General features: G+C 38.8%; 1 protein-coding gene across 3 annotated transcripts in view; it reads left to right on the top strand.

Annotated features, from left to right (window-relative positions):
* The window catches only part of LOC149924971 (uncharacterized), a 126673-nt gene extending 100805 nt beyond the window's left edge, over window positions 1–25868 (top strand). For all 3 annotated transcript variants that reach the window (XM_090161249.1, XM_090161248.1, XM_090161250.1), the window contains exons 5-9: window positions 1122–1221; window positions 15839–15908; window positions 17674–17772; window positions 17938–18018; window positions 22207–25868. In XM_090161249.1, the coding sequence (XP_090017375.1) occupies window positions 1122–1221; window positions 15839–15908; window positions 17674–17772; window positions 17938–18018; window positions 22207–25593 (3737 nt within the window). In that variant the 3' untranslated portion in view covers window positions 25594–25868. The remainder of the gene's footprint in view (window positions 1–1121; window positions 1222–15838; window positions 15909–17673; window positions 17773–17937; window positions 18019–22206) is intronic.
* Window positions 25869–26767: the final 899 nt, after the last annotated feature.

The following is a 26767-nucleotide window of genomic DNA, read 5'->3' as shown; positions in this document are numbered from 1 at the left end:
AACGGCCAACTTTGATGACGCGCTGTTGCGCGAACAACGCGTTATCAAAGTTGGCCGTGGTCTTATCCGTTGTTAAGTTAAGGCAGTTAAGTTATTTCGAATCTAGGGTACGAATATCTTGGCTAAGAGATTAGCAGCAACGTTAAATTCGTTTCAATATAGTCATTTGAGATCCCTAAGTAGAAATACGTAAATAAATTCTTGATAACTGAGTAATTCGAGACTTTTTACCCTAACTATTGTTAAGACTTGGAAATTCACCTATAGAGTAATGGCACTGTGACGTCCTAGTACGTCACCCATGCTCTTTCCTATAGATAAAAAATTTGCGACCAAAATGGCTGCCATGGCCAAGGCTACGGAGTGCTACTACTCTATCACGAAAAAATTAAACATAATGAAATTTACCGGAAATTTATCTTAAACATTAACTTTGAATTTAATAAACGGTTGAAACTCTATTCTCTAATTTAAAATAGAATATAATTTACATTTTATTTAACGTCATAAATAAATCGTTTTAAAATTCCAAATTTCAGAATAAAATTTAAACCCTTTTGATAAAAAGAAATTTACATTTAATTTACGTTTTGCGGAAAGAAACGATTGGGTAGTTTGGTTACGATAACTAGCTTCGATACCGCATCGGCATCTGGTGTATTGGCGACAAAGCTAAATTTCTGTACAATACCGTCTATTGAAATACAAGGTATAGAAATTCCTTTTATAAAAATCCCGCAAAATTCGGCCCACTTAGCCACTCAAAAAACCATTAGAATATTTGAATGTGAATAGACCGAGTCTTATATATAACAAAAAAAAAAGTGATTCCACTACACTATCACCGTCGCGTTACCTAACACTAAAACCACGCGTACTAACACAATCGACCCTATCGAAATCAGAAGTGTCGACTAACTCTGCAAAAACGGGCCACCGATTCCATTGAATTAAAAACGTACAAAAGATTTCGCTCCCCCTGATTCCGCGCCACCACGCGAGCGCCCCTACCGGGAATATCGTTCATTACTTTGCATTAAAAAAACCCACCCTTCTTCGGGAGGGATCCACCTCACATTGGACAAAAGGGCGATGGATAATAATAGTGTATTTCGCTACAGGTCGTCTGACGTCACCCGAGGACCGGGGAGAGTGCGTGGAGCAGAGAGTCATCTACGATCCTGATGAAAACATCAGCCTTTCGCTGGAGTACGGCTACGGGTGAGTTCCCTCTCTCTCTTTCAAATCATACTCCCCTCCGCGATGTAATAGCTCGGATTCAACTTTATGTGATGCAATAAGGACAAAAATGCACGGGTTTTGACGTATCAAAATACTGCCCTCTGTTGATCGAACTTGTTTACTATCTAGAACACGTTATTGCGTGTAAAAGTATTTAGTAACTAGAACGCGTTATTGCGTGTAAAATTATTTTCTATAACACATTATTGCGTAAAACACATTATGGCGTGTAAAATTATTTAGTAACTAGAACACTTTATTGCGTGTAAAATTATTTTCTATGACACATAAATGCGTGTAAAATTATTTACTAGAACACGTTATTGCGTATAAAATTATTTTCTATGACACATAAATGCGTGTAAAATTATTTACTAGAACACGTTATTGCGTGTAAAATTATTTACTAGAACACGTTATTGCGGCTCCATTAAGTTGGCCCCCCCTCTCTACAATTTTAAAAACTTTCATTTGCGATCGAATGCGACCTCGATGCGACGTTATGCGAAACTAAAAAAAAAAGATGCGACATAATTGTTAAGTTGGAATAATTAAAACAAAAGGGGGGGCTAACTTAATGACAGCCCCCCCACTTTCAACTATCAACCCGGAAACACAACCAATAGAATGCGACCTCAATGCGACGTTATGCGACACCCTTACTTTCGAATGCGACATCTTAGTTAACGAGATAATCGCTTTCGTAAGTGGGGGGGCTAACTTAACGTGAGCCCCCCCTATAACAGTTGAGGCCTCCAAACACCTTTATTCGATTGCGACCTCAATGCGACGTTATGCGACACCCTTACTTTCGAATGCGACAGCTTATTTAACGAGATAATCGCTATCGTAAGTGGGGGGCTAACTTAACGCGAGCCCCCCCTATAACAGTTGAGGCCTCCAAACATCTTTATTCGATTGCGACCTCAATGCGACGTTATGCGACACCCTTACTTTCGAATGCGACATCTTAGTTAACGAGATAATCGCTTTCGTAAGTGGGGGGGCTAACTTAACGTGAGCCCCCCCTATAACAGTTGAGGCCTACAAACACCTTTATTCGATTGCGACCTCAATGCGACGTTATGCGACACCCTTACTTTCGAATGCGACATCTTAGTTAACGAGATAATCACTATCGTAAGTGGGCAGGGCGAACTTAACGCAAATGAATGGGCCGCCATGTTAAATGAATGCAAATGAATGCGACCTCATTTTAAATGAATGCAAATGAATGCGACCTCATGTTAAATGAATGCAAATGAATGCGACCTCATTTTAAATGAATGCAAATGAATGCGACCTCATTTTAAATGAATGCAAATGAATGCGACGCCATTTTAAATGAATGCAAATGAATGCGACGTCAATGCGAAGCAATGCGACACCATAATTATCGAAATAATCACCGCTATTCGAATGCGACAGCCGTGTTAACGAGATAATCGATTGAACCAGATCGAGAATCATCAAATATAAATACGGAAACACAGGTCGATTAAGTTGGCCCCCCCTTTTTTGATTTCCCAGAAAATTTCTCTATCAATTTTATGCACCCACAATGCGACAGCAAGTGAAAGAGATGTGACTTAACCATTATCGAGATATAATTAAAATTAAAAGGGGGCTAAATTAACGTCAGCCCCCATAATTTCGTTATTCAACCAGAACAGAATATCATAGCCACTACATGGCAATGCGAAGAAATGCGACAGATATAATTTTGATTGCGAAAAATAGTTTATGAGAAAATTAATAGAGAAAGTGGGGGGGGGGGCTAACTTAACAGTAACCCCCCATATTAATTCATAATTTTAATTAACCTTAATATAAAGAGACGTCAATGCGAATTAATGCGACACTATTTTTAACGAATGCGACAAATTAGGTTATGAGATAATAGACAAATGAAAAAAGGGGGCTAATTTAATGGCAGCCCCCCCCCCGAAATATTAAAAATAAGTTCTATAAAAAAATTAAGTCGTCAACGCGGACCAAAGCGACAACCATTTATCCAAATGCGACATCAATAAAAATAGTTCTTCCTAACCAGATTGTTATGTGACCAATAATAGATAAAAAAGGGGGCTAATTTAATGGCAGCCCCCAAATTTTATATTTATAATTTGTAATTAAAAATAAATTACGTCGTTAACGCCAACCAATGCGACAATCATTTTTCCAAATGCGACATCAATAGAAATAGTTCTTCCTAACCAGATTGGAATATGACCAATAATAGATAAAAAAGGGGGCTAGTTAAACGGCAGCCCCCAAAATATAATGAAAAATTTAAAAAAAAATAATTTTCGAGTGTAACGCTAATTAACACGACAATCGTTTTTTCAAATGCGACATCCATAGAAAGAGTATTTCCTAACCAGAATTTTTTTTATCAGATTTAGAAAAAAAAACAATCTAAGGAGACGGCAATCAATTTAATGCAACACTGTTTTACACGAATTCAACAAATTAGGTAAAGTAAAAAGCTAATTTATTGGTAGCCTCAGAATATTAAAAATTAAAAAAAAAATTAATTATGTTTTTAACGTGGACTAATGCGACAACACCTTTATTAATTGTGACAATATTTCATACCTGCGAAACTGACTACTAAATGCACTCCATTTATGTTTTAAAAGCGATAGTTTTATTCAAGAAAACTGATAGTAGCGACTGCGTATGATTACGAATCATCTCTTTTTGATAGCGACATCTGGGTGACTGCTTGAGACATAATTTTAATGAATGGGACATCATTTTAAGTGAATGCGACATCAATATAAATGAATGCGACATCAATATAAATGAATGCGACATCAATATAAATGAATGCGACATCAATATATATGAATGCGACCTCATTTAAATGGACTGCGACCTTATTTTAAATTAATGCGACAATTTTAATGTGAAACCTTAAAATTAATGCGACATCAATATAAATGATTCCGACATCAATATAAATGAATTAGACCTCATTTTAAATTAATGTGACCTTATTTTAAATTAATGTGACCTCATTTTAAATGATTGCGACCTCATTTTAAATGAATGCGACCTCATTTCAAATGAATGCGACATTATTGAAATAATTGCAATATAATTAGCATTGAATGCGATATAATTTGAATTGAATGCGATATAATTTTTAAATAATGTGACTTTAATTTAATTGAACGCGGGACCATATTTATGTCATCAAACCGCAATTGTACGACGTAAATAAATTCTATTGAGGGTGTTAAAGATAAGTTTGTCAAATATTAAGAGGAGTGGCGTAGACAAGCGGTTTCTGTGTCCAACGCCCCACCCCTTTTCAGCCAACCTTTTTCTGTTTTATATATCAACTCCTTCTTAACATTGACACTCGTCGACACCTTTGACGTATTTCCGGCTACGTCACAGATAAGGAGCTGATTTCTATGGATCCTAATGAGTTGAACTTGTCTAATGAACATGAGTTGTAAAGTGCTTTGTTTCAGAGATTTGGGTTCCTAAAAAATTACTTGGAAAACCCAACACAGCCTTAATACTGATAATCGGTATTCTTCCTTAAACCAATTTTGATTTCATAAAGTGATTAGATATTTTTTATCAGTGAAATGAAATACTTTAATATGTGGCAAAAAATCATTATTGTACCTTTAGAAGTAATGTAATTCTGAAGAGGGATTCATGTTTTTTAAAATTAAACGCTCCAAAATAGTTATTTCCGTTTCGATGTCAATTTGAATGGCTATAAAATCACCGCCATTTAGTAATCCCTCAAGTCATTTTGTACCGCCTCCTTGCTAGAGGTCGGCGGAACAAATAAATTAACCGCAACAATTTCAATTAATCATTAAAATTAGTATTATCTGTTTTATACGAATAAACAACGATTTAACATGCACAATTTATAATTTTTTTCGAATATTTCTGAATAATTCTCGGTTATGGATAAATATTAACAATCGTATAATTTCTTATTCAAACGCCGACCTCTACTCCTTGCAGAGACCCTCTCAAAGATCAAATGGTTGTTCATCACAAAATCAAACTAAGACGCTGCAGTCGCTCAGAAGTGAAAATAAGAAAACTATAAAAAATAATTAAAAAACGACCGCTTTGTTTTTAGCGTGGTTTTCGCTTGACGATTCCCCTGCAATATTACGAGATTATAAAGAACGATCTAAAATAAAATAGTGGATATTACTTTAAATTTAAATTGGGGCCCAGTTATTAACTGTTAGAAGGCCCAGAAAGTTGATATGGTGAAGCCCCAACCCCCCTGGAAGTTGGGCCAAATTTGTATATAAAAATACTTGAAACATTTTAAAATACTAGCACCACCTCTGGTTGCCCGTTTTTTGTGACAAACAAATTTATTCCGTTAGCCACAATAATGTTGTAACTTTACAATGCCTTTAATTAAATCGCTATTTAAAAAATGAACCAGGCTTAAATGAAAAACTCATTCACATTCATTTAAAATGAGGTCGCATTCATTTAAAATAGGGTCACATTCATTTAAAATGAGGTCGCATTCATTTAAAATGAGGTCGCATTCATATATATTGATGTCGCATTCATTAATATTGATGTCACATTCATTTATATTGATGTCGCATTCATTTATATTGATGTCGCATTCACTTAAAATGATGTCCCATTCATTAAAATTATGTCTCAAGCAGTCACCCAGATGTCGCTATCAAAAAGAGATGATTCGTAATCATACGCAGTCGCTACTATCAGTTTTCTTGAATAAAACTATCGCTTTTAAAACATAAATGGAGTGCATTTAGTAGTCAGTTTCGCAGGTATGAAATATTGTCACAATTAATAAAGGTGTTGTCGCATTAGTCCACGTTAAAAACATAATTAATTTTTTTTTAAATTTTTAATATTCTGAGGCTACCAATAAATTAGCTTTTTACTTTACCTAATTTGTTGAATTCGTGTAAAACAGTGTTGCATTAAATTGATTGCCGTCTCCTTAGATTGGTTTTTTTTTCTAAATCTGATAAAAAAAAATTCTGGTTAGGAAATACTCTTTCTATGGATGTCGCATTTGAAAAAACGATTGTCGTGTTAATTAGCGTTACACTCGCAAATTATTATTTTTTTTTAATTTTTCATTATATTTTGGGGGCTGCCGTTTAACTAGCCCCCTTTTTTATCTATTATTGGTCATATTCCAATCTGGTTAGGAAGAACTATTTCTATTGATGTCGCATTTGGAAAAATGATTGTCGCATTGGTTGGCGTTAACGACGTAATTTATTTTTAATTACAAATTATAAATATAAAATTTGGGGGCTGCCATTAAATTAGCCCCCTTTTTTATCTATTATTGGTCACATAACAATCTGGTTAGGAAGAACTATTTTTATTGATGTCGCATTAGAATAAATGGTTGTCGCATTGGTCCGCGTTGACGACTTCATTTTTTTTTATAGAACTTATTTTTTATATTTCGGGGGGGGGGCTGCCATTAAATTAGCCCCCTTTTTTCATTTGTCTATTATCTCATAACCTAATTTGTCGCATTCGTTAAAAATAGTGTCGCATTAATTCGCATTGACGTCTCTTTATATTAAGGTTAATTAAAATTATGAATTAATATGGGGGGTTACTGTTAAGTTAGCCCCCCCACTTTCTCTATTAATTTTCTCATAAACTATTTTTCGCAATCAAAATTATATCTGTCGCATTTCTTCGCATTGACATGTAGTGGCTATGATATTCTGTTCTGGTTGAATAACGAAATTATGGGGGCTGACGTTAATTTAGCCCCCTTTTAATTTTGCCCCCTTTTAATTTTAATTATATCTCGATAATGGTTAAATCACATCTCTTTCACTTGCTGTCGCATTGTGGGTGCATAAAATTGATAGAGAAATTTTCTGGGAAATCAAAAAAAGGGGGGGGGGGCAACTTAATCGACCTGTGTTTCCGTATTTATATTTGATGATTCTCGATCTGGTTCAATCGATTATCTCGTTAACACGGCTGTCGCATTCGAATAGCGGTGATTATTTGTCTTAATTCCAACATGGGGGGCTAGTATTAACCTAGCCCCCAGATTTGTTTATTTAATTATCTCGTGAACCGAGCTGTCGCATTCGATAATTATGGTGTCACATTTCTTCGCATTGACGTCGCATTCATTTAAAATGGCGTCGCATTCATTTGCATTCATTTAAAATGGCGTCGCATTCATTTGCATTCATTTAAAATGGCGTCGCGTTCATTTGCATTCATTTAAAATGAGGTCGCATTCATTTGCATTCATTTAAAATGAGGTCGCATTCATTTGCATTCATTTAAAATGAGGTCGCATTCATTTGCATTCATTTAAAATGAGGTCGCATTCATTTGCATTCATTTAACATGAGGTCGCATTCATTTGCATTCATTTAAAATGAGGTCGCATTCATTTGCATTCATTTAACATGGCGGCCCATTCATTTGCGTTAAGTTAGCCCTTCCCACTTACGATAGTGATTATCTCGTTAACTAAGATGTCGCATTCGAAAGTAAGGGTGTCGCATAACGTCGCATTGAGGTCGCAATCGAATAAAGGTGTTTGGAGGCCTCAACTGTTATAGGGGGGGCTCGCGTTAAGTTAGCCCCCACTTACGAAAGCGATTATCTCGTTAACTAAGATGTCGCATTCGAAAGTAAGGGTGTCGCATAACGTCGCATTGAGGTCGCAATCGAATAAAGGTGTTTGGAGGCCTCAACTGTTATAGGGGGGGCTCGCGTTAAGTTAGCCCCCCACTTACGAAAGCGATTATCTCGTTAACTAAGATGTCGCATTCGAAAGTAAGGGTGTCGCATAACGTCGCATTGAGGTCGCAATCGAATAAAGGTGTTTGGAGGCCTCAACTGTTATAGGGGGGGCTCGCGTTAAGTTAGCCCCCCACTTACGAAAGCGATTATCTCGTTAACTAAGATGTCGCATTCGAAAGTAAGGGTGTCGCATAACGTCGCATTGAGGTCGCAATCGAATAAAGGTGTTTGGAGGCCTCAACTGTTATAGGGGGGGCTCGCGTTAAGTTAGCCCCCCCACTTACGAAAGCGATTATCTCGTTAACTAAGATGTCGCATTCGAAAGTAAGGGTGTCGCATAACGTCGCATTGAGGTCGCAATCGAATAAAGGTGTTTGGAGGCCTCAACTGTTATAGGGGGGCTCACGTTAAGTTAGCCCCCCCACTTACGAAAGCGATCATCTCGTTAACTAAGATGTCGCATTCGAAAGTAAGGGTGTCGCATAACGTCGCATTGAGGTCGCAATCGAATAAAGGTGTTTGGAGGCCTCAACTGTTATAGGGGGGGGCTCGCGTTAAGTTAGCCCCCACTTACGAAAGCGATTATCTCGTTAACTAAGATGTCGCATTCGAAAGTAAGGGTGTCGCATAACGTCGCATTGAGGTCGCAATCGAATAAAGGTGTTTGGAGGCCTCAACTGTTATAGGGGGGGCTCGCGTTAAGTTAGCCCCCCACTTACGAAAGCGATTATCTCGTTAACTAAGATGTCGCATTCGAAAGTAAGGGTGTCGCATAACGTCGCATTGAGGTCGCAATCGAATAAAGGTGTTTGGAGGCCTCAACTGTTATAGGGGGGGCTCGCGTTAAGTTAGCCCCCCACTTACGAAAGCGATTATCTCGTTAACTAAGATGTCGCATTCGAAAGTAAGGGTGTCGCATAACGTCGCATTGAGGTCGCAATCGAATAAAGGTGTTTGGAGGCCTCAACTGTTATAGGGGGGCTCACGTTAAGTTAGCCCCCCCCCCACTTACGAAAGCGATCATCTCGTTAACTAAGATGTCGCATTCGAAAGTAAGGGTGTCGCATAACGTCGCATTGAGGTCGCAATCGAATAAAGGTGTTTGGAGGCCTCAACTGTTATAGGGGGGGCTCGCGTTAAGTTAGCCCCCACTTACGAAAGCGATTATCTCGTTAACTAAGATGTCGCATTCGAAAGTAAGGGTGTCGCATAACGTCGCATTGAGGTCGCAATCGAATAAAGGTGTTTGGAGGCCTCAACTGTTATAGGGGGGCTCGCGTTAAGTTAGCCCCCCACTTACGAAAGCGATTATCTCGTTAACTAAGATGTCGCATTCGAAAGTAAGGGTGTCGCATAACGTCGCATTGAGGTCGCAATCGAATAAAGGTGTTTGGAGGCCTCAACTGTTAAAGGGGGGGCTCGCGTTAAGTTAGCCCCCCCACTTACGAAAGCGATTATCTCGTTAACTAAGATGTCGCATTCGAAAGTAAGGGTGTCGCATAACGTCGCATTGAGGTCGCAATCGAATAAAGGTGTTTGGAGGCCTCAACTGTTATAGGGGGGGCTCACGTTAAGTTAGCCCCCCCACTTACGAAAGCGATTATCTCGTTAACTAAGATGTCGCATTCGAAAGTAAGGGTGTCGCATAACGTCGCATTGAGGTCGCAATCGAATAAAGGTGTTTGGAGGCCTCAACTGTTATAGGGGGGCTCGCGTTAAGTTAGCCCCCCACTTACGATAGCGATTATCTCGTTAAATAAGCTGTCGCATTCGAAAGTAAGGGTGTCGCATAACGTCGCATTGAGGTCACAATCGAATAAAGGTGTTTGGAGGCCTCAACTGTTATAGGGGGGGCTCACGTTAAGTTAGCCCCCCCACTTACGAAAGCGATTATCTCGTTAACTAAGATGTCGCATTCGAAAGTAAGGGTGTCGCATAACGTCGCATTGAGGTCGCATTCTATTGGTTGTGTTTCCGGGTTGATAGTTGAAAGTGGGGGGGCTGTCATTAAGTTAGCCCCCCCCTTTTGTTTTAATTATTCCAACTTAACAATTATGTCGCATCTTTTTTTTTTAGTTTCGCATAACGTCGCATCGAGGTCGCATTCGATCGCAAATGAAAGTTTTTAAAATTGTAGAGAGGGGGGGCCAACTTAATGGAGCTCGTTATTGCGTGTAAAATTATTTACTAGAACACGTTATTGCGTGTAAAATTATTAACTAACTAGGCCGCATTATTGCGTGTAAAATTATTTAGTAACTAGAACACGTTATTGCGTGTAAAATTATTTTCTATAAAACATTATTGCGTAGAACACATGGCGTGTATAATGTTTTTCTATAACACATTATGGCGTGTAAAATTATTTTCTATAACACATTATTGCGTGTAAAATTATTTTCTATAACACATTAGTGCGTGTAAAATTATTTTCTATAACACATTATAGCGTAGAACACATTAATGCGTGTACTAGAACACATTGAGATAAAAATCATTTACCAACTACACAACATTTGCGCCTAAAATTATTACCTAAAACATCAAGATGCATCTAAAATAATTTACTAAAGCCGCAAAAAATGCCTGAAATAATTATTTACGAAAACATTTCGAAGCATCTAAAATAATAATTTAATAACGTGTTTTTTTAAAACTAGGAAATAAAGATATGCTAAGCGATTCTAAAAAATGTATCCACCGAAGGTAGTCCAAAGTGAAAATATAAAACCGAAACCATTTCCATATAAGAAATAATTTTTTTAGACAAGCTATATTTGATTAAAATAACGATGGTTAGCAAATACAGTCATCATTTTGAAATAAAGGGGGAGGGGGGAATGGGTAATTGCATCAATTCCATCGGGATTGCACGCTAGAGGGTGCGAGAGTAGGTTTTCCATCCCATTTCCCATCTCCTGTCGGCGTCGTATAGATGCCGCTATAGAATTACAACCCCCCCTTACGGTGGACTCCCTAGTGCATCAAGTTGATTTCACAACCCCCCTCGTCTGGGCCAGTGGAACATCGTGACGAGGCAAAGCACTAACCCCCCCCCCCCCCCCCGGAGAGGTAGATTTTAAAAGCCATTTCATTTTGTTAATGTTCCTTATATTTGATACACTTGTTCTGAGAACGGGAAATCGTGAACGCCTATTTGGTTTGCCTATTCTTTTTTTTATATCCCTGTGGTTTAATATTTTTTTTCTTAGACATGTTTTTTTTTCTTTCTTCGCACTTCTTACCGGGGGGGGGGGGGTATTTTGTAGGAGGGGAGGGGTAGTTACGTTGACGCTAGAACGTGCCCAGACGGCCTAATCGTTGCCGAAAACTAGTTATTTGAATATTTAGGAAAGACTCGTTGTGATTCGGAAGCTTGTACATTCAGTTGGACACTTATCACGCTCAAATTTGGAGATGGGAATATTCTATCTGTACTTAATTAACAGTTATAGCTTAATAAATAACAGTTATAGCTGGATAAATGACAGTTTTAGTTTAATAAATGGCAGTTGTAGTTTAATAAATAACAGTTATAGCTTAATAATTAACAGTCATAGCTTAATAAATAACAGTTATAGTTTAATAAATAACAGTTATAGCTTAATAAATGACAGTTATAGCATAATAAATGACAGTTATAGCTGGATAAATGACAGTTATAGCTGGATAAATGACAGTTGTAGTTTAATAAATAACAGTTATAGCTTAATAATTAACAGTTATAGCTTGATAAATAACAGTTATAGCTTAATAAATAACAGTTATAGCATAATAAATGACAGTTATAGCTGGATAAATGACAGTTTTAGTTTAATAAATGACAGTTGTAGTTTAATAAATAACAGTTATAGCTTAATAATTAACAGTTATAGCTTGATAAATAACAGTTATAGCTTAATAAATAACAGTTATAGCGTAATAAATGACAGTTATAGCATAATAAATGACAGTTATAGTTGGATAAATGATAGTTATATCTGGATAAATGATTGTTATATCTGGATAAATGATAGTTATATCTGGATAAATGATAGTTATATCTGGATAAATGACAGTTATAGCTGGATAAATGACAGTTATAGCTGGATAAATGACAGTTATATCTGGATAAATGACAGTTATATCTGGATAAATGATAGTTATATCTCCATAAATGATAGTTATAGCTGGATAAATGACAGTTATAGCTTAATAAATTACAGTTATAGTTTAATAAATGACAGTTATAGTTTAATAAATGACAGTTATAGCTTAACAAATGACAATTATAGCTGGATAAATAATAATTATAGCTTAATAAATAATTATAGCTCAATAAATAATAGTTATAGCTTAATAAATGACAGTTATAGCTTAATAAATAATTATAGCTCAATAAATAATAGTTATGGCTTAATAAATGACAGTTATAGCTTAATTAAAGGGAATATAACCTCAGGTATTTGGTGTGGAACACCAACGTTTGCAGCTCTGGCCGCTCTTGCCTCTGGCTTTAGAAATGTTTGGCGCCACTGTACAGGGTAATTTGATAAATTGAAGGGGTCTTCCATAAAGATTGCTTTGCCGGTTATATTCCCTTTAATGACAGTTATAGCTTAATTAATGACAGTTATAGTTTGATAAATGGCATTTATAGCTTAATCTATTAAGTTTCGAAGTTAGAATGTATCAGAAGTAAATGATATATCCCTTAAAAAATATTGTATTGTTATTTTACTATTAATAACAATAATTAGGCTAGTAGCTTAGTATAGTAGTCTCTTATATCCCACTAGTCACTATAATGTTACTTAAGTCGTGGAAATATTTTTCAGCATTAAAAGTTAGTTTATACTAATTTTTAAAATAATTTCCTAATGACTCGAATATAACCAGCTCCTAATCAAGTACTCGATCACCCGACTCGTTAAAAATATTACTCGAGGTTTTTTATTAATTACTCGACTCGAATAAGATAAAATTTCCTCTTAATCAAGTACTGATTACTCGACTCGACTCGAAAACGCGATGAAAAAAATTTGGTACTCGATTGCCTAAAACCACTACTCGCCTAGCCCTAATCAATAAAGATACCGGTTTGATAGTCAGTTTCCCTAAATAGAAATAAATTCTTAGTTCTTGCTAATATCAATATAAGCTGATCTTTTCAAAGTTAAAAGGAACCACCTATGGACTGCATTAACTTAACATTGCGTATATACTAATCTCCACCACTCTCCCCCTATTCGGCTTTCCGTTGCTACGCAACTCGTTTTTAAATTTTTAATATTTAGGCTTAGTTTCTCTATTCGGTGTTATAGTCGCGAGCCAGATTTCCCGCACGGTACTGACGAGTCCCAAATAGGACGAAAAAAGTCTACCGTTGGAATTTCTGGCTATTTTATTTAATTTAATTTAGTTTTTCACTCGAAGATCTATTTGGTCCGAGTTTCGCGTCTTTTTGTTTGCTCGAAGACCTATCGGTACGAGCTATTAGTAAGTTTTTAAATTTCTTCAAATTTGTTTAGGGCTTAGCTTTATTATCCCTTTTCTTAATGGACTAATCTACTTATTCGCTAATTTTTTGATCTTTTCAAAGACTAGGGTAGAGAATCTTCTTCTAGGATAAATAATCGACAGCCTATTTCACCCTCCATTTGAGACGGACTTTTAAAATCAAGAATTGAACAACTATTGACGTTTCTCTATCTAGTCCTTAGCCCCTTAAATGCCCTAAAGCGCCCTTTTCGAAACGCCGAATGGAGTTTGTTTCAGCCAAAGGGACTGCGAAATTTTCCCTGAAAACCAATACCAAGCTCTCGACGTCCCCTTACTACTCTGGAACGGGAATAATTGAAAAGTTCAGCGCGCCAAAAAACAAGCAACCGCGCGGGGTAAAAGCCCAACCAGACGACAGGCGCGGGTGCTAAAATGACACCTAACGGCTCCAAATTACTTTAGATACACTATCAGCCCCAAACCATACAGCGCGGGGGTGCAAAAGGCGACGGAGATAAGGCTTTCATTCGTACGTGTTTTGATAAGAGCAGTCCGTACCCCATCCCCGCCTCTTTGCGAATTGCGTGGCGATCCTAGTGTAGTATAGGGTTGGCTTCTCCAACCAGGATGAGAAGAAGAGCCGTATTATTTTATACGATCTATCGATCGGCGCTGTTGGAACACAGAGTGGGCTGTGGCGCGGGCTCGACGACAGACGAATTGGATAGATTTCCAACGTCTTATTAGGTCGACTATTTCACCGCAAACCCCCACACTACATTGTCGTTATATGACCAAAGAGTTCACGTGTACCTTTTACCATTAGGTATTTGTCGTCTAAAGGTCACCCAAGCATTTTTATACTTATCTGCAGTAAAATAATAAAATAGATAATTTACGTTGAAACAACGTATATTATTTCTTCATAGGTAGTGGATTACACGAGGGGTCGGACACTTGCCATTATTTTGTACGGGATTTCGTAGAGATTTTACCATTACTTTTTGAAGTGATTTTGGGATTTCAATGTTAATTTACCATAGCGAGAGTTAAAAGATTTTGCGATTTTAGACAAAGTGTACGGGATTTTGGTAAATGTCCGACCCCTCGGGATTACAATAGGTGGTTTCTTTTCGCCTGTTCTCGGACTAAAAGTGTACTCTTTTTACCCTAAAATGTTTTATTCGCTTGTTCCGGGAATGAGAATTACTCCGGCCCATAAACTATTCGCTTGTTTAAAGGAGTTAATCGGATTTGGTCGTCTGCTAGCCAGAATGTATCTGCTAATAAGGCCACAGGCAGCCATTTTGGGAAAACGTTTTTACCCCAACTCAAACTATTCGCCATCACAGAATCGGAGTATAATGACGTCCGAAATCCCGGAACAAGCTAAAAGAAACCACTTACTATTTCAGATTTTTCCCACTAGGTTTTTCCAAAGCTAGGAGAAATGGTGGATTAGGGGCCCCTCTAGCTTGTGGCCAGTCAGTGCCGGATTAAGGACTAGGCCTATGGGCCCCCACCACAGATTAAGGACTAGGCCTACTAGACATTGGTCTATGGGCCCCCACCAACCGAAGGCCCCCACCACAGATGAAATCAATGGATTTTTCTTCGGGACACGCGAGTTTTGCGTTTTTACGCTTTCCTTACATAGGCCCCCGCCAAAATAAGCCTAGGCCCCACCTTCAGTAAATCCGGTACTGAGGCCAGTTCCGGGGCGCCTAGCAGGGTTGCCACAGTACCTGGAATTCCTAAAAAAGTCAGGAAAAATATAAATGTCAGGAAATGGTCAAGGAGTTTAAATTTGGTTGCCAGTAGGTAAACTTTACGTATAGGTTAAAATTTGACAACGTTTGACGTAAAATAGGTCAGGGAAAATATCTGAAAATAGCCAAAAACTGTGGCAACCCTGCCTAGGCTTAGGCTATTCAGCCTATTGATTAATCTAAATCGATGTAGATGAAATTCCTAGTGAAAATGGTTTATTCGTTCAAGAATTAATTTCTCTATCGTAGACCACTTTTTCGTAATATAACTTATGGCATAAGTAACGTAATAATAAGTATGACAATTAGCCAAAAATCATCACCAAACTAATTTTCAGACTTATTACGATTTAGTAGAGAACTCCCTAGCGTCTAAATATACTACTATCAAGAATGATAACACGCTATTCACAATGTCAGTTCAGTTAAAATTAGAATTAAAACAATAGGAACTATCTTACTTATGGTTATTACGTTACTTACGTTTATGCGAAATCATGGATAGGTTAATTAATATTTGATGTATGAAACAAAATTAAAGAGTTCTATAAATTTTGTAATTTCAGAACGAACCAAAAGCCCGAAATTGAGGAACTGGGACCAACTATTGAAAAAGAGACCTCGTCTTATGAAAAGGTAAATGTTCATATAACATAATATTATATATAACAGAGTTCATAGAGACCTGAAAATATCGGGCAATTATATTGGCGACAGAAAAGTCAACGAAATTCCATTTTTTATGAGTATTCAGAAAGACTAAAAAATTTAGGGCTCGGCGTTTGGATAAGAAATTTTCCGTTCATTTCTTTTATATCCATATCCGAAAATTATACGAATAAAAACTTATTTGTTGCATGTAAAATCGTATAATAGTCGCGAATAATATCTATAAATAAACATAATTTTTTTATGATTAATTGAAATTTTAGAGGTGAATTTATCCGTTTCCCCGAGCTCTAAAAAATTACATCAATAAGTTGGGACACTGAATTTTTATTGGAAGTATTTATTTTAAAAATTATTTATTAATACTATTTCTGGGATAGGGTTACACAAACACTCGTACGTAAACCATTATTTTTTCTGTAGAACCATCTTTCTCACATCTGTTAAAATTTAACTTATTATTAATTATTATTCCCATCGGCCTTATTTTAAGTTTCAACTTACAAGGAGAGTACCTGAGGTGTTTATTGCCGATTTTGTTTAAAGTCTGGCGTAATGTAGACCTATATGAGGTATGAAATTTCCCAAAAGTAGACGTTGCACTACCCATTCGATTTGCCATGGCAACCGAAAATGTTTAAGCCCGACTTTGAACAAAATCGGAAATAAACACCTCGGGTCCTTGTTAAAGGTAGCCATATGCGGAAAGCATTAATTCTCTTCGGGTGTCCAAGCCCATTTCATTAGTGTTATATTTTTTGTGACACTTGACATTTATATAATTATTAATCATACCCTTGACCACCTTAGAATTAAAGATAATACCCCTAGACACTTTGAGAATCGTTCTTTATTTGCTGACGCTAGGGAAACCCTACAGCCATAAATAATTAACTAGTAATTAAAATACATAGTTAGTATGTATAGTAATACGGAACCAATTTAGTATAAATGTCAATCATGAAATGTTTGAAGCATCATAAGATTATAGGTTAACTTAAAGCTTAGTATATAGGGATGTACCGATATGGGTACAACCGATTTATCGGCTATTCGCGGCCGATATTAAAGTTATCTATCATAACTGTAGTGTATATGATAAAATCATTAAAAAGTACGCATTTTAACCCGGCCACCTGAATTAATGGCTTTATAAATCGCTTGATGACTTTGGCCTAAGGTATTATTAGTCTAGCTGATTATTATTATTATTATCATTTTACGTGGTACATATTTTCTATCACTAATCCAATATCGTTGTTATTTATTTGTTTACACTCGTAAGTCGTAACCCCCGTTCTAACAAAAGGTATGATCTAGCTTCTCAAGTCTGGCGTACGTGGTGCGGCCAATCAAATAAAATATTATCATTAGTTAATCGATAATTTTATTATTTTTAAATGTTTCTCTGAAAATATTTTTATAATACCGGTATTATCCAATATCGGCTTCGGTTAAATTATATTGGCCGGTACCGATATTATAAAAATAGGCCGATATATCGGTGCATCCCTAAAACATAGGTGCCCTTGCAGCTGGAAAAATCATGGAAATATCCATGGGAAAACCCGTAAATATCATAGAAATTAGTTTCCCAATAGTTTTATGAACCCTGTATAATAATAATATTCTATTATATATAATATAATATAATATAAAATAGCTTTAATTATCGATGAAAATTGAACGAAAAATCAATCGTGCCTATAATGTTGAACGTCTATTTGTCTAGGATTCGAGCCGCCGTTTTCTGCTGTGTAAAGCGGCGGTGAGAGTGGCTCACCTCAAGAAGCTCATTAACATGAAATTCGATTTGACGCCCAGTTTCGAGGTCAGTGTCTTTTCGCCATTATGGTTAGCCGACGGTACAGCGCTGCCGACAGTCACATTTTTTTAACCGTCGTCTAACCCGGGACTGTTTTTGAATATTTATAATATGCTAATGCGGCGTATCTCTCTCTGGCGTTTCCTTTGGCCTATTTGTGGTGGGGCGTAGGTGGATATGATGTACTTGGAAGAACCTCTGGAAGACGATCTGGCCCTAATGGACATTGCTTATATTTATTCCTGGAGAAGGGTGAGTGTCGCATTTTCCTATTGGGGCTGCGTTCAATAATCGACCTCATCATTATCTACTGTACGATCTTTTGACGTCACGAAACGGAAGATACGGGCTGCGTTCACTAACAGCATTTACAGGGTTGCCACGGTATCTGGAAAAGTCAAGGAATTTTAAAAATTAGTATAAAAATCAAGGAAAAGTCAGGGAATTTTAAAAATTAGTATAAAAGTCAGGGAAAAGTTAGGGAATTTTAAAAATTTGTCTAAAAATCAGGGAAAAGTTAGGGAATTTTAAAAAATTAGTATAAAAGTCAGGGAATTTTAAAAAATTAGTCTAAAAGTCAGGGAAAAGTTGGGGAATTTTAAAAATTTGTCTAAAAATCAGGGAAAAGTTAGGGAATTTTAAAAAATTAGTATAAAAGTCAGGGAATTTTAAAAAATTAGTCTAAAAGTCAGGGAAAAGTTAGGGAATTTTAAAAATTTGTCTAAAAATCAGGGAAAAGTTAGGGAATTTTAAAAAATTAGTCTAAAAGTCAGGGAAAAGTTAGGGAATTTTAAAAAATTGTCTAAAAATCAGGGAAAAGTTAGGGAAATTTAAAAATTTGTCGAAAATTCAGGGAATTATTTTTCGGTGGCAAATAGGAAACTTTTACTAAAAAATTGTTTAAAAAATACAAAATCTTGACACAAAATAAGTCTGGAAAAATCTTCGGAGATGGTCAGGGAAAATCTGGAAAAGTTGGAGAATTTAATTGTGAAAAAACTGTGGCAACCCTGATTTATGTACCAGGGGGTATTAGCCTAGCTGATTATTATTATTATTATTATTACCATAATTACTCGTAATCTGTAAAACATTTCCATAGAAAAAATTATTTCAATAGTTGGTTTCTTTTCGCCTGTTCTCGGATTAAAAGTGTACTCTTTTTACCCTAAAATGTTTTATTCGCCTGTTCCGTTGATGAGAATTACTCCGACCCATAAACTTGTCGTCTGCTAGCCAGAATTTATCTGCTGAAAAGGCCACAGGCCGCCATTTTTACTCCGACTCAAACCACTCGCCACCACATAATCGAAGTAAAATGACGTCATAGTCTTACTCTTCTTACCCTACTCCGAAATCCCGGAACAAGCGAAAAGAAAGCACCTACTTAGACCGAAACATGCTAAATTTCTTATACTCTTTGCGCTATTGAAAAGGTTACCGTGGAAATGAAATCAAGTGATCGCGAGGAATCTGTAAAGTTGATGACGCGTTTTACGTCATGGAGTTTGAAGTGACGTAATTTACGTCATATAAGGTTTCATTTAAGAAAATGCTTTTATGGCATACTTACGAGTGATTATGTTACTTATGGAAACAGTCATCGGATAGAATTCGGTTTGAAAAAAAAACCAATGAAGTTACTGTACGATTTGTAAGCGAAGTTTGATATCTGGGAACAAAACACACTGAAAAGTAATATTTACTTTAACTAATTAAGGATTTCTCGTAATTTAACGGTATTAATTTTAAAACAAAAGTCAATTATTAAAAAAAAAATAATTATAGGTATATTGCAATAGGCGCTTCCATAAAACATCTTCAGGGATATCGACCAGAAGAAATATATCCGAGAGCCAGGACCTGCAAGTTACTGTTTATTTGAATCTTGTTGAAATAATGGAAACTTTTCACGTGTAAACAGAACGTCGTTTTTTTGCTAGGCCTTATTATGTCAAAAAAAAGCTACCGGGCTAAAAGGAAACATTTGTTGCCCACCGTACAGGTGAAAAGTTTCCATTATTTCAACAAGCACTATATTAACCGTAACTTGCCGGTCCTGGCTCTCGGAAATATTATTTCCTTGAAGATTTTTTATTTAAAGGCCTATTAGAAATTAATTCTAGCCCTAGGTCAGTGCATCAAAAAAACACATGGTTGAAGTATATACGCCTATATTAAAAGGTGTGTAAAAATGCCGACCCTCCCAGCAAAATTTTAATTTATATGAAAGACCAATAAGAAACTGCTATTTCGTTACAAGCCGTCTGAAACGAAGACGATTTAAAACCGAAAACCCGAAACTACGCAAGTCAGGAAATTCGTTTACATGTAAATTCAAATTTCGCAGGGGTCGACATTTTTACCCACATTTTAATATAGGCGTATAGTTATGACTTCGATGAGCAGCGTCACGTCAAACCGGAAACGCGAAAAAGCGTTCAGTAGGAACCGGTTTCATCGATAAAAATCAAGCAAACATCGATTATCAACTAATTTTCGTTCATAGCGCAGTCTTTTCAAGACTCCCCTAATAAGATAGTTGCTCAAATATTTTTAAATAAAGTGGTTTTATTTAACTTTGCTACTATTCACTCTATATTATTCCCAATTATTTTTACATTTTCTTACCAAAACCCAACAAAACCAAAACCTCTTCTTGGCCAAAATATTTGAACATAATCGAAACTAAAACGTCGTTTCCGGCGACACTTTTGTAATATTCAAAACCGAAAAAAATCTACAACAACACATTTTAAAGAGGTACTACTGTTCTATAGTTGATTATTGGCCAATAATAATCGACTAGGCACAGAGAAAGCATCTAAACTTGTGTTTTTGTTTAAAGTCTTTAACAAAGATGTTAAAGATAGTAAAAGAAGTGTTATCCCTTTAAGTATAGTCACAGAAAATGAAAAAGTCAATTTTTTAATCTGTGCATAGAATTTTGATTCTAGCATGATCATTGCTCGAATTTTAGAACTTGATAATTGGTGAAATAGACGAGCCTGACAATTGCTCAAATATTCTGGCCTGATGATTCCCAAAATATTCTAGCGTGAAATTTCTCAAACATTCTAGCGTGCAATTTCTCAAACATTCTAGCGTGCAATTTCTCAAACTTTCTAGCGTGCAATTTCTCAAACTTTCTAGCGTGTAATTTCTCAAACATTCTGGCCTAATAATTTCAAGAATTTTTGACCATGATAATTGGTCAAATATTTGAGCCTTACTATAGCTCTAATATTCTTACCTGATAATTGCTCAAATATTCTATCCTGGCAATTGTTCAAACATTCGAACCTGGCAATTGCTCAAACATTCGAACCTGGCAATTGCTCAAACATTCGAACCTGGTAATTGCTCAAACATTCGAACCTGGCAATTGCTCAAACATTCGAACCTGGCAATTGCTCAAACATTCGAACCTGGCAATTGCTCAAACATTCGAACCTGGCAATTGCTCAAACATTCGAACCTGGCAATTGCTCAAACATTCGAACCTGGCAATTACTCAAACATTCGAACCTGGCAATTGCTCAAACATTCGAACCTGGCAATTACTCAAACATTCGAACCTGGAAATTGCTCAAACATTCGAACCTGGCAATTGCTCAAACATTCGAACCTGGCAATTGCTCAAACATTCGAACCTGGCAATTGCTCAAACATTCGAACCTGGCAATTACTCAAACATTCGAACCTGGCAATTGCTCAACATTCGAACCTGGCAATTACTCAAACATTCGAACCTGGCAATTACTCAAACATTCGAACCTGGCAATTACTCAAACATTCGAACCTGGCAATTGCTCAAACATTCGAACCTGGCAATTGCTCAAACATTCGAACCTGGCAATTGCTCAAACATTCGAACCTGGCAATTGCTCAAACATTCGAACCTGGCAATTGCTCAAACATTCGAACCTGGAAATTGCTCAAACATTCGAACCTGGCAATTGCTCAAACATTCGAACCTGGCAATTGCTCAAACATTCGAACCTGGCAATTGCTCAAACATTCGAACCTGGCAATTGCTCAAACATTCGAACCTGGCAATTGCTCAAACATTCGAACCTGGCAATTGCTCAAACATTCGAACCTGGCAATTGCTCAAACATTCGAACCTGGCAATTGCTCAAACATTCGAACCTGGAAATTACTCAAACATTCGAACCTGGCAATTGCTCAAACATTCGAACCTGGCAATTGCTCAAACATTCGAACCTGGCAATTGCTCAAATATTCGAGCTTGGTAGTTGCTCAAACTCAACACCACAAGCATCCACGTTACGGGGAAGATGCACTTTTCTTAACAAATTTGAGATACGACATTTTTGATCGATTAGGCTCCCGCATCGTACAGCTACAATAAACTAGACGTTAGAAGATAAAACGAACTATTTGACGAAACGGTGCATTTTTCTTTTTCTCTATTAGATTGGGCCCATGCGATTATTTTACCGCATCAGGAGGAAATCTAAAATTGTAATAAAGGAGCTCCCAAGGTGTCCCGACGAAGTGAAAGAAACCGAGGCGAACGACAACGTGACGACGGACACTGCGCCCATACAAGAAGAGACGCCGATGGAGGTCGAAGAGACCGCCCCCTTGGCGGCTGCATCGCCACCTCCGCCTCCTCCTCCACCTCCAGTGCCAGTACCTACGGCACCCGTGACGGTCAGTGCTTCGACGAGTACGGAACCCAAACCGGTCAAGTCGAACAAACGATCCGCTCCGACGACCACCGCGACGATTCAAACGGTGACCATCGTCCCTCCGGTCAACCCGGCTTCGATCTTGGGCACGTCCGCCGCGAAAAACTCTGACTCGGTGGAGCCCGGCGAACCGCGTACCAAGCGACTGTGTCTCAAAGTGGCGGTGTCGGACCCGAGCAAGTCGCCTTCCAACTCGCACTCTCCATCGGCTTCGGTCACTTTCGCCTCGCCTCTGTCCAGCCCTTCGGCCAGTTCGTCGACCACCTCGGAGTCCTCTTCGTCGACGGGAAAATCTTCCAAACACAAACGCAAAAGCAAGGACAAGGATAAAGAAGGCAAATCTAAAGAGTCCAAACACCACAAACACAAGGAATCGTCTTCCAAGGAATTGCTGAGGATAAAAGAGTACCTGAAGTCCCAAGAGCAGGGCACTAAGGCGAAGGACAAGTCCCGGGAAGGCAAGGAACGGTCCAAAGAACACCATCACCATCATCATCACCACAAGTCCAAAGACGGAGCCAAGGGAAAGGGTTCCTCGAAGACCAAAGATCCGAAAATCAAGGAAGCCATACCCAAGTTCAAAATGGCCACCAAGTTGAAGGACATGCCCAAACTGACGCAAACGGTCAAAATTAAGGATATGCCGGAGATCAGGCCGGTCGACAAAGAGGCGGTGGTGGCCAAGGAACCGCCCATCAAAATCAAGGAGATTCTGAAGAACAAGGACGCGAAGTACAAGGAGGTTTACACCTTCACGCAGAACCCGCAAAAGTCCAAAGAGCTATCCGCCAAGTCCAAGGATTACGTCAAATTCAGGGAGTTCCCCAAATCGTCGAAAATCAAAGAGAAAAAGAGAGATAAGTCCCACAAACAAAGGCGTTCGTCTCTGGCGGGGCTGACCATCCCGACAGAGATCACCGTCACCAAGACATTCGTCCCGCCGGTTGAAATGCTCCCCGACGCGCCGCCGAGTCCCGCCCAAGTGCAAATCGTCGAAACCGAACCTCCGGATCGCGAAGAACCGGAAACGGCCAAGACATCCCCGGACGACAATGTCCCCAGTCCGAGTCCCGCTTCCTCTAACGGCGACCATTGCAAAATCAAAGTCGCCACCTTAGTGATACCCGGCTTCACGGCTCACGGCGCCGGGAAACCCACGAGTCCCAAAAGCTTACCCACGTCGCCTTTATATTCCAGCTTGGCGGCCCCCGAACGCGTTCAGATACAGGACGCGACTGCCGCCGCGAAAGAAGTTCCCAAAAGACCCGCTTCGACGCCGGCGCCGGTAGCGCCCACCCCGGACGCGGAAGTGGCCCGCAAAGGGAAACCCGCCCTGGAACCCGAAGACGCCCCCAAAATAGACAAAGACGACGACGCGGAAATGCCCGACGAGACGGACAGCGGTCGCGGAAGCGACTTCTCCAGCCGGACCGAAGTCAGGTCCAGTTGCGACGACGATATCGGATCTCCTTCGCCCACGGCTTCCTTCTCGGCGTTACCTCCCGTCGGCTCTCCTCCCGTGACCATCACCGTCACCAAAACCATCACCCCGCCCGTCGTGGAGACTCTTCCAGCCGCGCCCACGGTGAAGGAAATCGCCAGGGAAAAGCAGATCATCGAGAACGCCGCCAAGAACGAAGCTCTCAGTCGCAAAGCGGTCGTCGAAGTCAAGAAAGTGGACGACGTCCGCGTGATCGGCGAGAAGGGAAAGGATAAAACCAAGTCCTTCAATCCGTTCATCAAAACATACAGCAAAGCCAGCTACATATCCAAGGACAACGCGGTCAAAGTGGCCAATACGGGTTCGCCGTGCCACTCTAACGCCGGTTGCAAAAGTTCCAACTCGCCGGCCGTCGAGACGAAAAACAGCGTCGAAAATATCAGAATCAACTTGGAAAATAACAAGATTGAAAAAGGCGAGCCTAAAACGAGCGAGCTCATCAAAAGCCCCACTCTTCCGGAAGTCTCCAAAACGAGCGTCACGATCGAGAAAAAGTCGGAAGGCGTCAAAAAGGTGAGCGCCATAAATAACAACGGCGGTAACAACAACGGTGGTGACAGGGCGGAGAAACTCGAGGTTCTCGGTAAAGGCGGCGGCAAAGAAGTCCCGAAAACCATCACCATCTCCATCAAAACCCCGACGTGTCCGACCATTCAGAACAGGCTGGAAGACAAGAGCGTCCGCAGTCCCCCTCCCCCGGTGCCCAGTCCCAAGCTGGCCGAACCGCCGGTGGCCGCTGTCGGGAACCCGGCCTCGGCGCCGCCAGCTAGTCCTCCCGCCTCGGCCACCTTCTCGCAGCCGTCTCTTCACGCGTCGCCTCAACACGCTCGAGGCAACCCCGCGTCGCCTCAATATCAGATTTTCAACCCTAATAAGGGACAATTCTCGCCCCCGCTGCGAGGCGAGCAGCATCTCGGCGGCAAAGTGCCCGGTAAGGGCGGCAAGACGGGCCAGCGAAGTCCGCACCATCACCACCACCATCACCATCACTCGCACCAACCCACCATCTTACCCTTAATCGTCCGGCAAAACCCCCCGCATCACTACGGCAAAACCCCCGCCGTCGAACGCAAACGCCAAGAAGGCGGACCATCGGCTTCGAGCGGAACTTCGACGTTGGTTAGGGAACCGGCCAAAGACGACATCGGAGCGTTGGACTTGTCGGTGGCCCCGCGACACGACCGACCGGTTAGCGGCAACCCCAGTCGCTCCAGAAACTTAATGGTAGCCAACCCTCCCGTTTTGGACAAACACAGAATCGCCACTTGTCTACAAGCCCCCAAAATCAACTTCGGCGGCGGTTTGTCCACCCAAACGACCCCGATGAACCCTTCGACTTCCTCCATGAACCTCCCCGCTTCGACCACCGTGTCCATCGCGCCTTCTTCGTCGTCTTCTTCCAACCTGACCCGGAGGTCGTCGTCTGACGCCTCCCGGATTTATCATCGTGCGGGGGTTAAAAACTTGACCGTCATCAACCAACCGGGAGACAGTCCCAAAATAGTGATAAAAAACATCCCATTACCACTGGATATCAATCGTTCGGCCAAAGCCAACGAATACGCTGGACATCAGTTGCATTTGGCCAACCATCACCGATCGACATAAACTGTCCCGTACAATTCGGCTGGACTTTACGTACATTTGTGCCAACGTGTTTATTTATATTCAAAGAAAAACAGTACCGAAATTTGCGCGTATATTTCAAAGAAGGATTAAATCAATATGAACGTGTTTTCCCCGTGGTTTTGTTAAATAGCGAAAATGCAAAAAAAAATCATGTTCGCGTTATTATTATCGCTAATGTCAGTAGGAAGCAGTACAAAACTATCCACGAAAAATTAAAAAGTATCTCATTTTTAATTTGTAAATATTGTAACTTTTCGGGCCTATTTGGATAGAACATTATTCGTTTTTAAGTTCAATTTGTATAAAAAAAAAGGTCTGGATTCTGATACCTAAGTTTTTAACTTTACTTAAACGAATTGAAGAAGATTGAATATCGTGTGATTAAATTTAATAACAAATTGCACTATCGTAAAACTGAACGATTTAAACTACAATTAAATCTCCAAATATTGTCACTGTAGGTCTATACAGCAACCTATAATTATAATATTAAGACTACTCCCTTTAAAAAAATCCATAGAAAATTAATTTAAACAGCCCGAAATGAAATCATACATATTAAAAAAAAAGTAACTAAATTTTATTTTTCCGATTTACAATGTAAAATATGAAAGAAATTTGGTAATGGCAAAAAAATGGTTATAAATATAACTTGACAAGGAAAAATTTAACTCGATGAAATGGGAAAAATATATATATATATATATAAGCTTTTTAAGTTTATAAATAGTCCGAACGATAAAAAGAATACGTGTAATTTAAATCTAGCCCGCGACAAACGGGAAAATAAAACTGATTTTTGTTTTATTTGAGCGTAGCCCGTTTCCTCCTTTAACAAAGGATGGGTCAAACCCGAAACGACTCGACGTAGTTTTCATTTTTGACACTGTACGCGCGTATTTTTTAGTAACCCGGTTGGAGGGTGAAATTATATAAGTAGAAGAAACGTTATAGTTAGTGGAATCTCGAGTTTATCGTAAAACATTTTTCGTATAGAATAAAAATAAACCAAAAACTAGTCTCTTTTTATTCAAGCCCTTCAAAGGATAATTATTTTCCCTCGGAATTTTTGAAAAAGTCCCGCCTTTGCTTTTTTTTTAATTGTCGCCGATATATAATAATTATTGTAAAACATTGATTTGTTCGTTGTAAA

This window comes from Leiobunum rupestre, chromosome 10 (genome assembly GCF_980474605.1).
Source record: "Leiobunum rupestre chromosome 10, qqLeiRupe1.1.hap1, whole genome shotgun sequence".
NCBI classification, from domain to species: domain Eukaryota; kingdom Metazoa; phylum Arthropoda; class Arachnida; order Opiliones; family Sclerosomatidae; genus Leiobunum; species Leiobunum rupestre.
The sequence above is the reverse complement of the archived record's forward strand: the minus strand, read 5'-3'. Positions and strand labels throughout refer to the sequence as shown.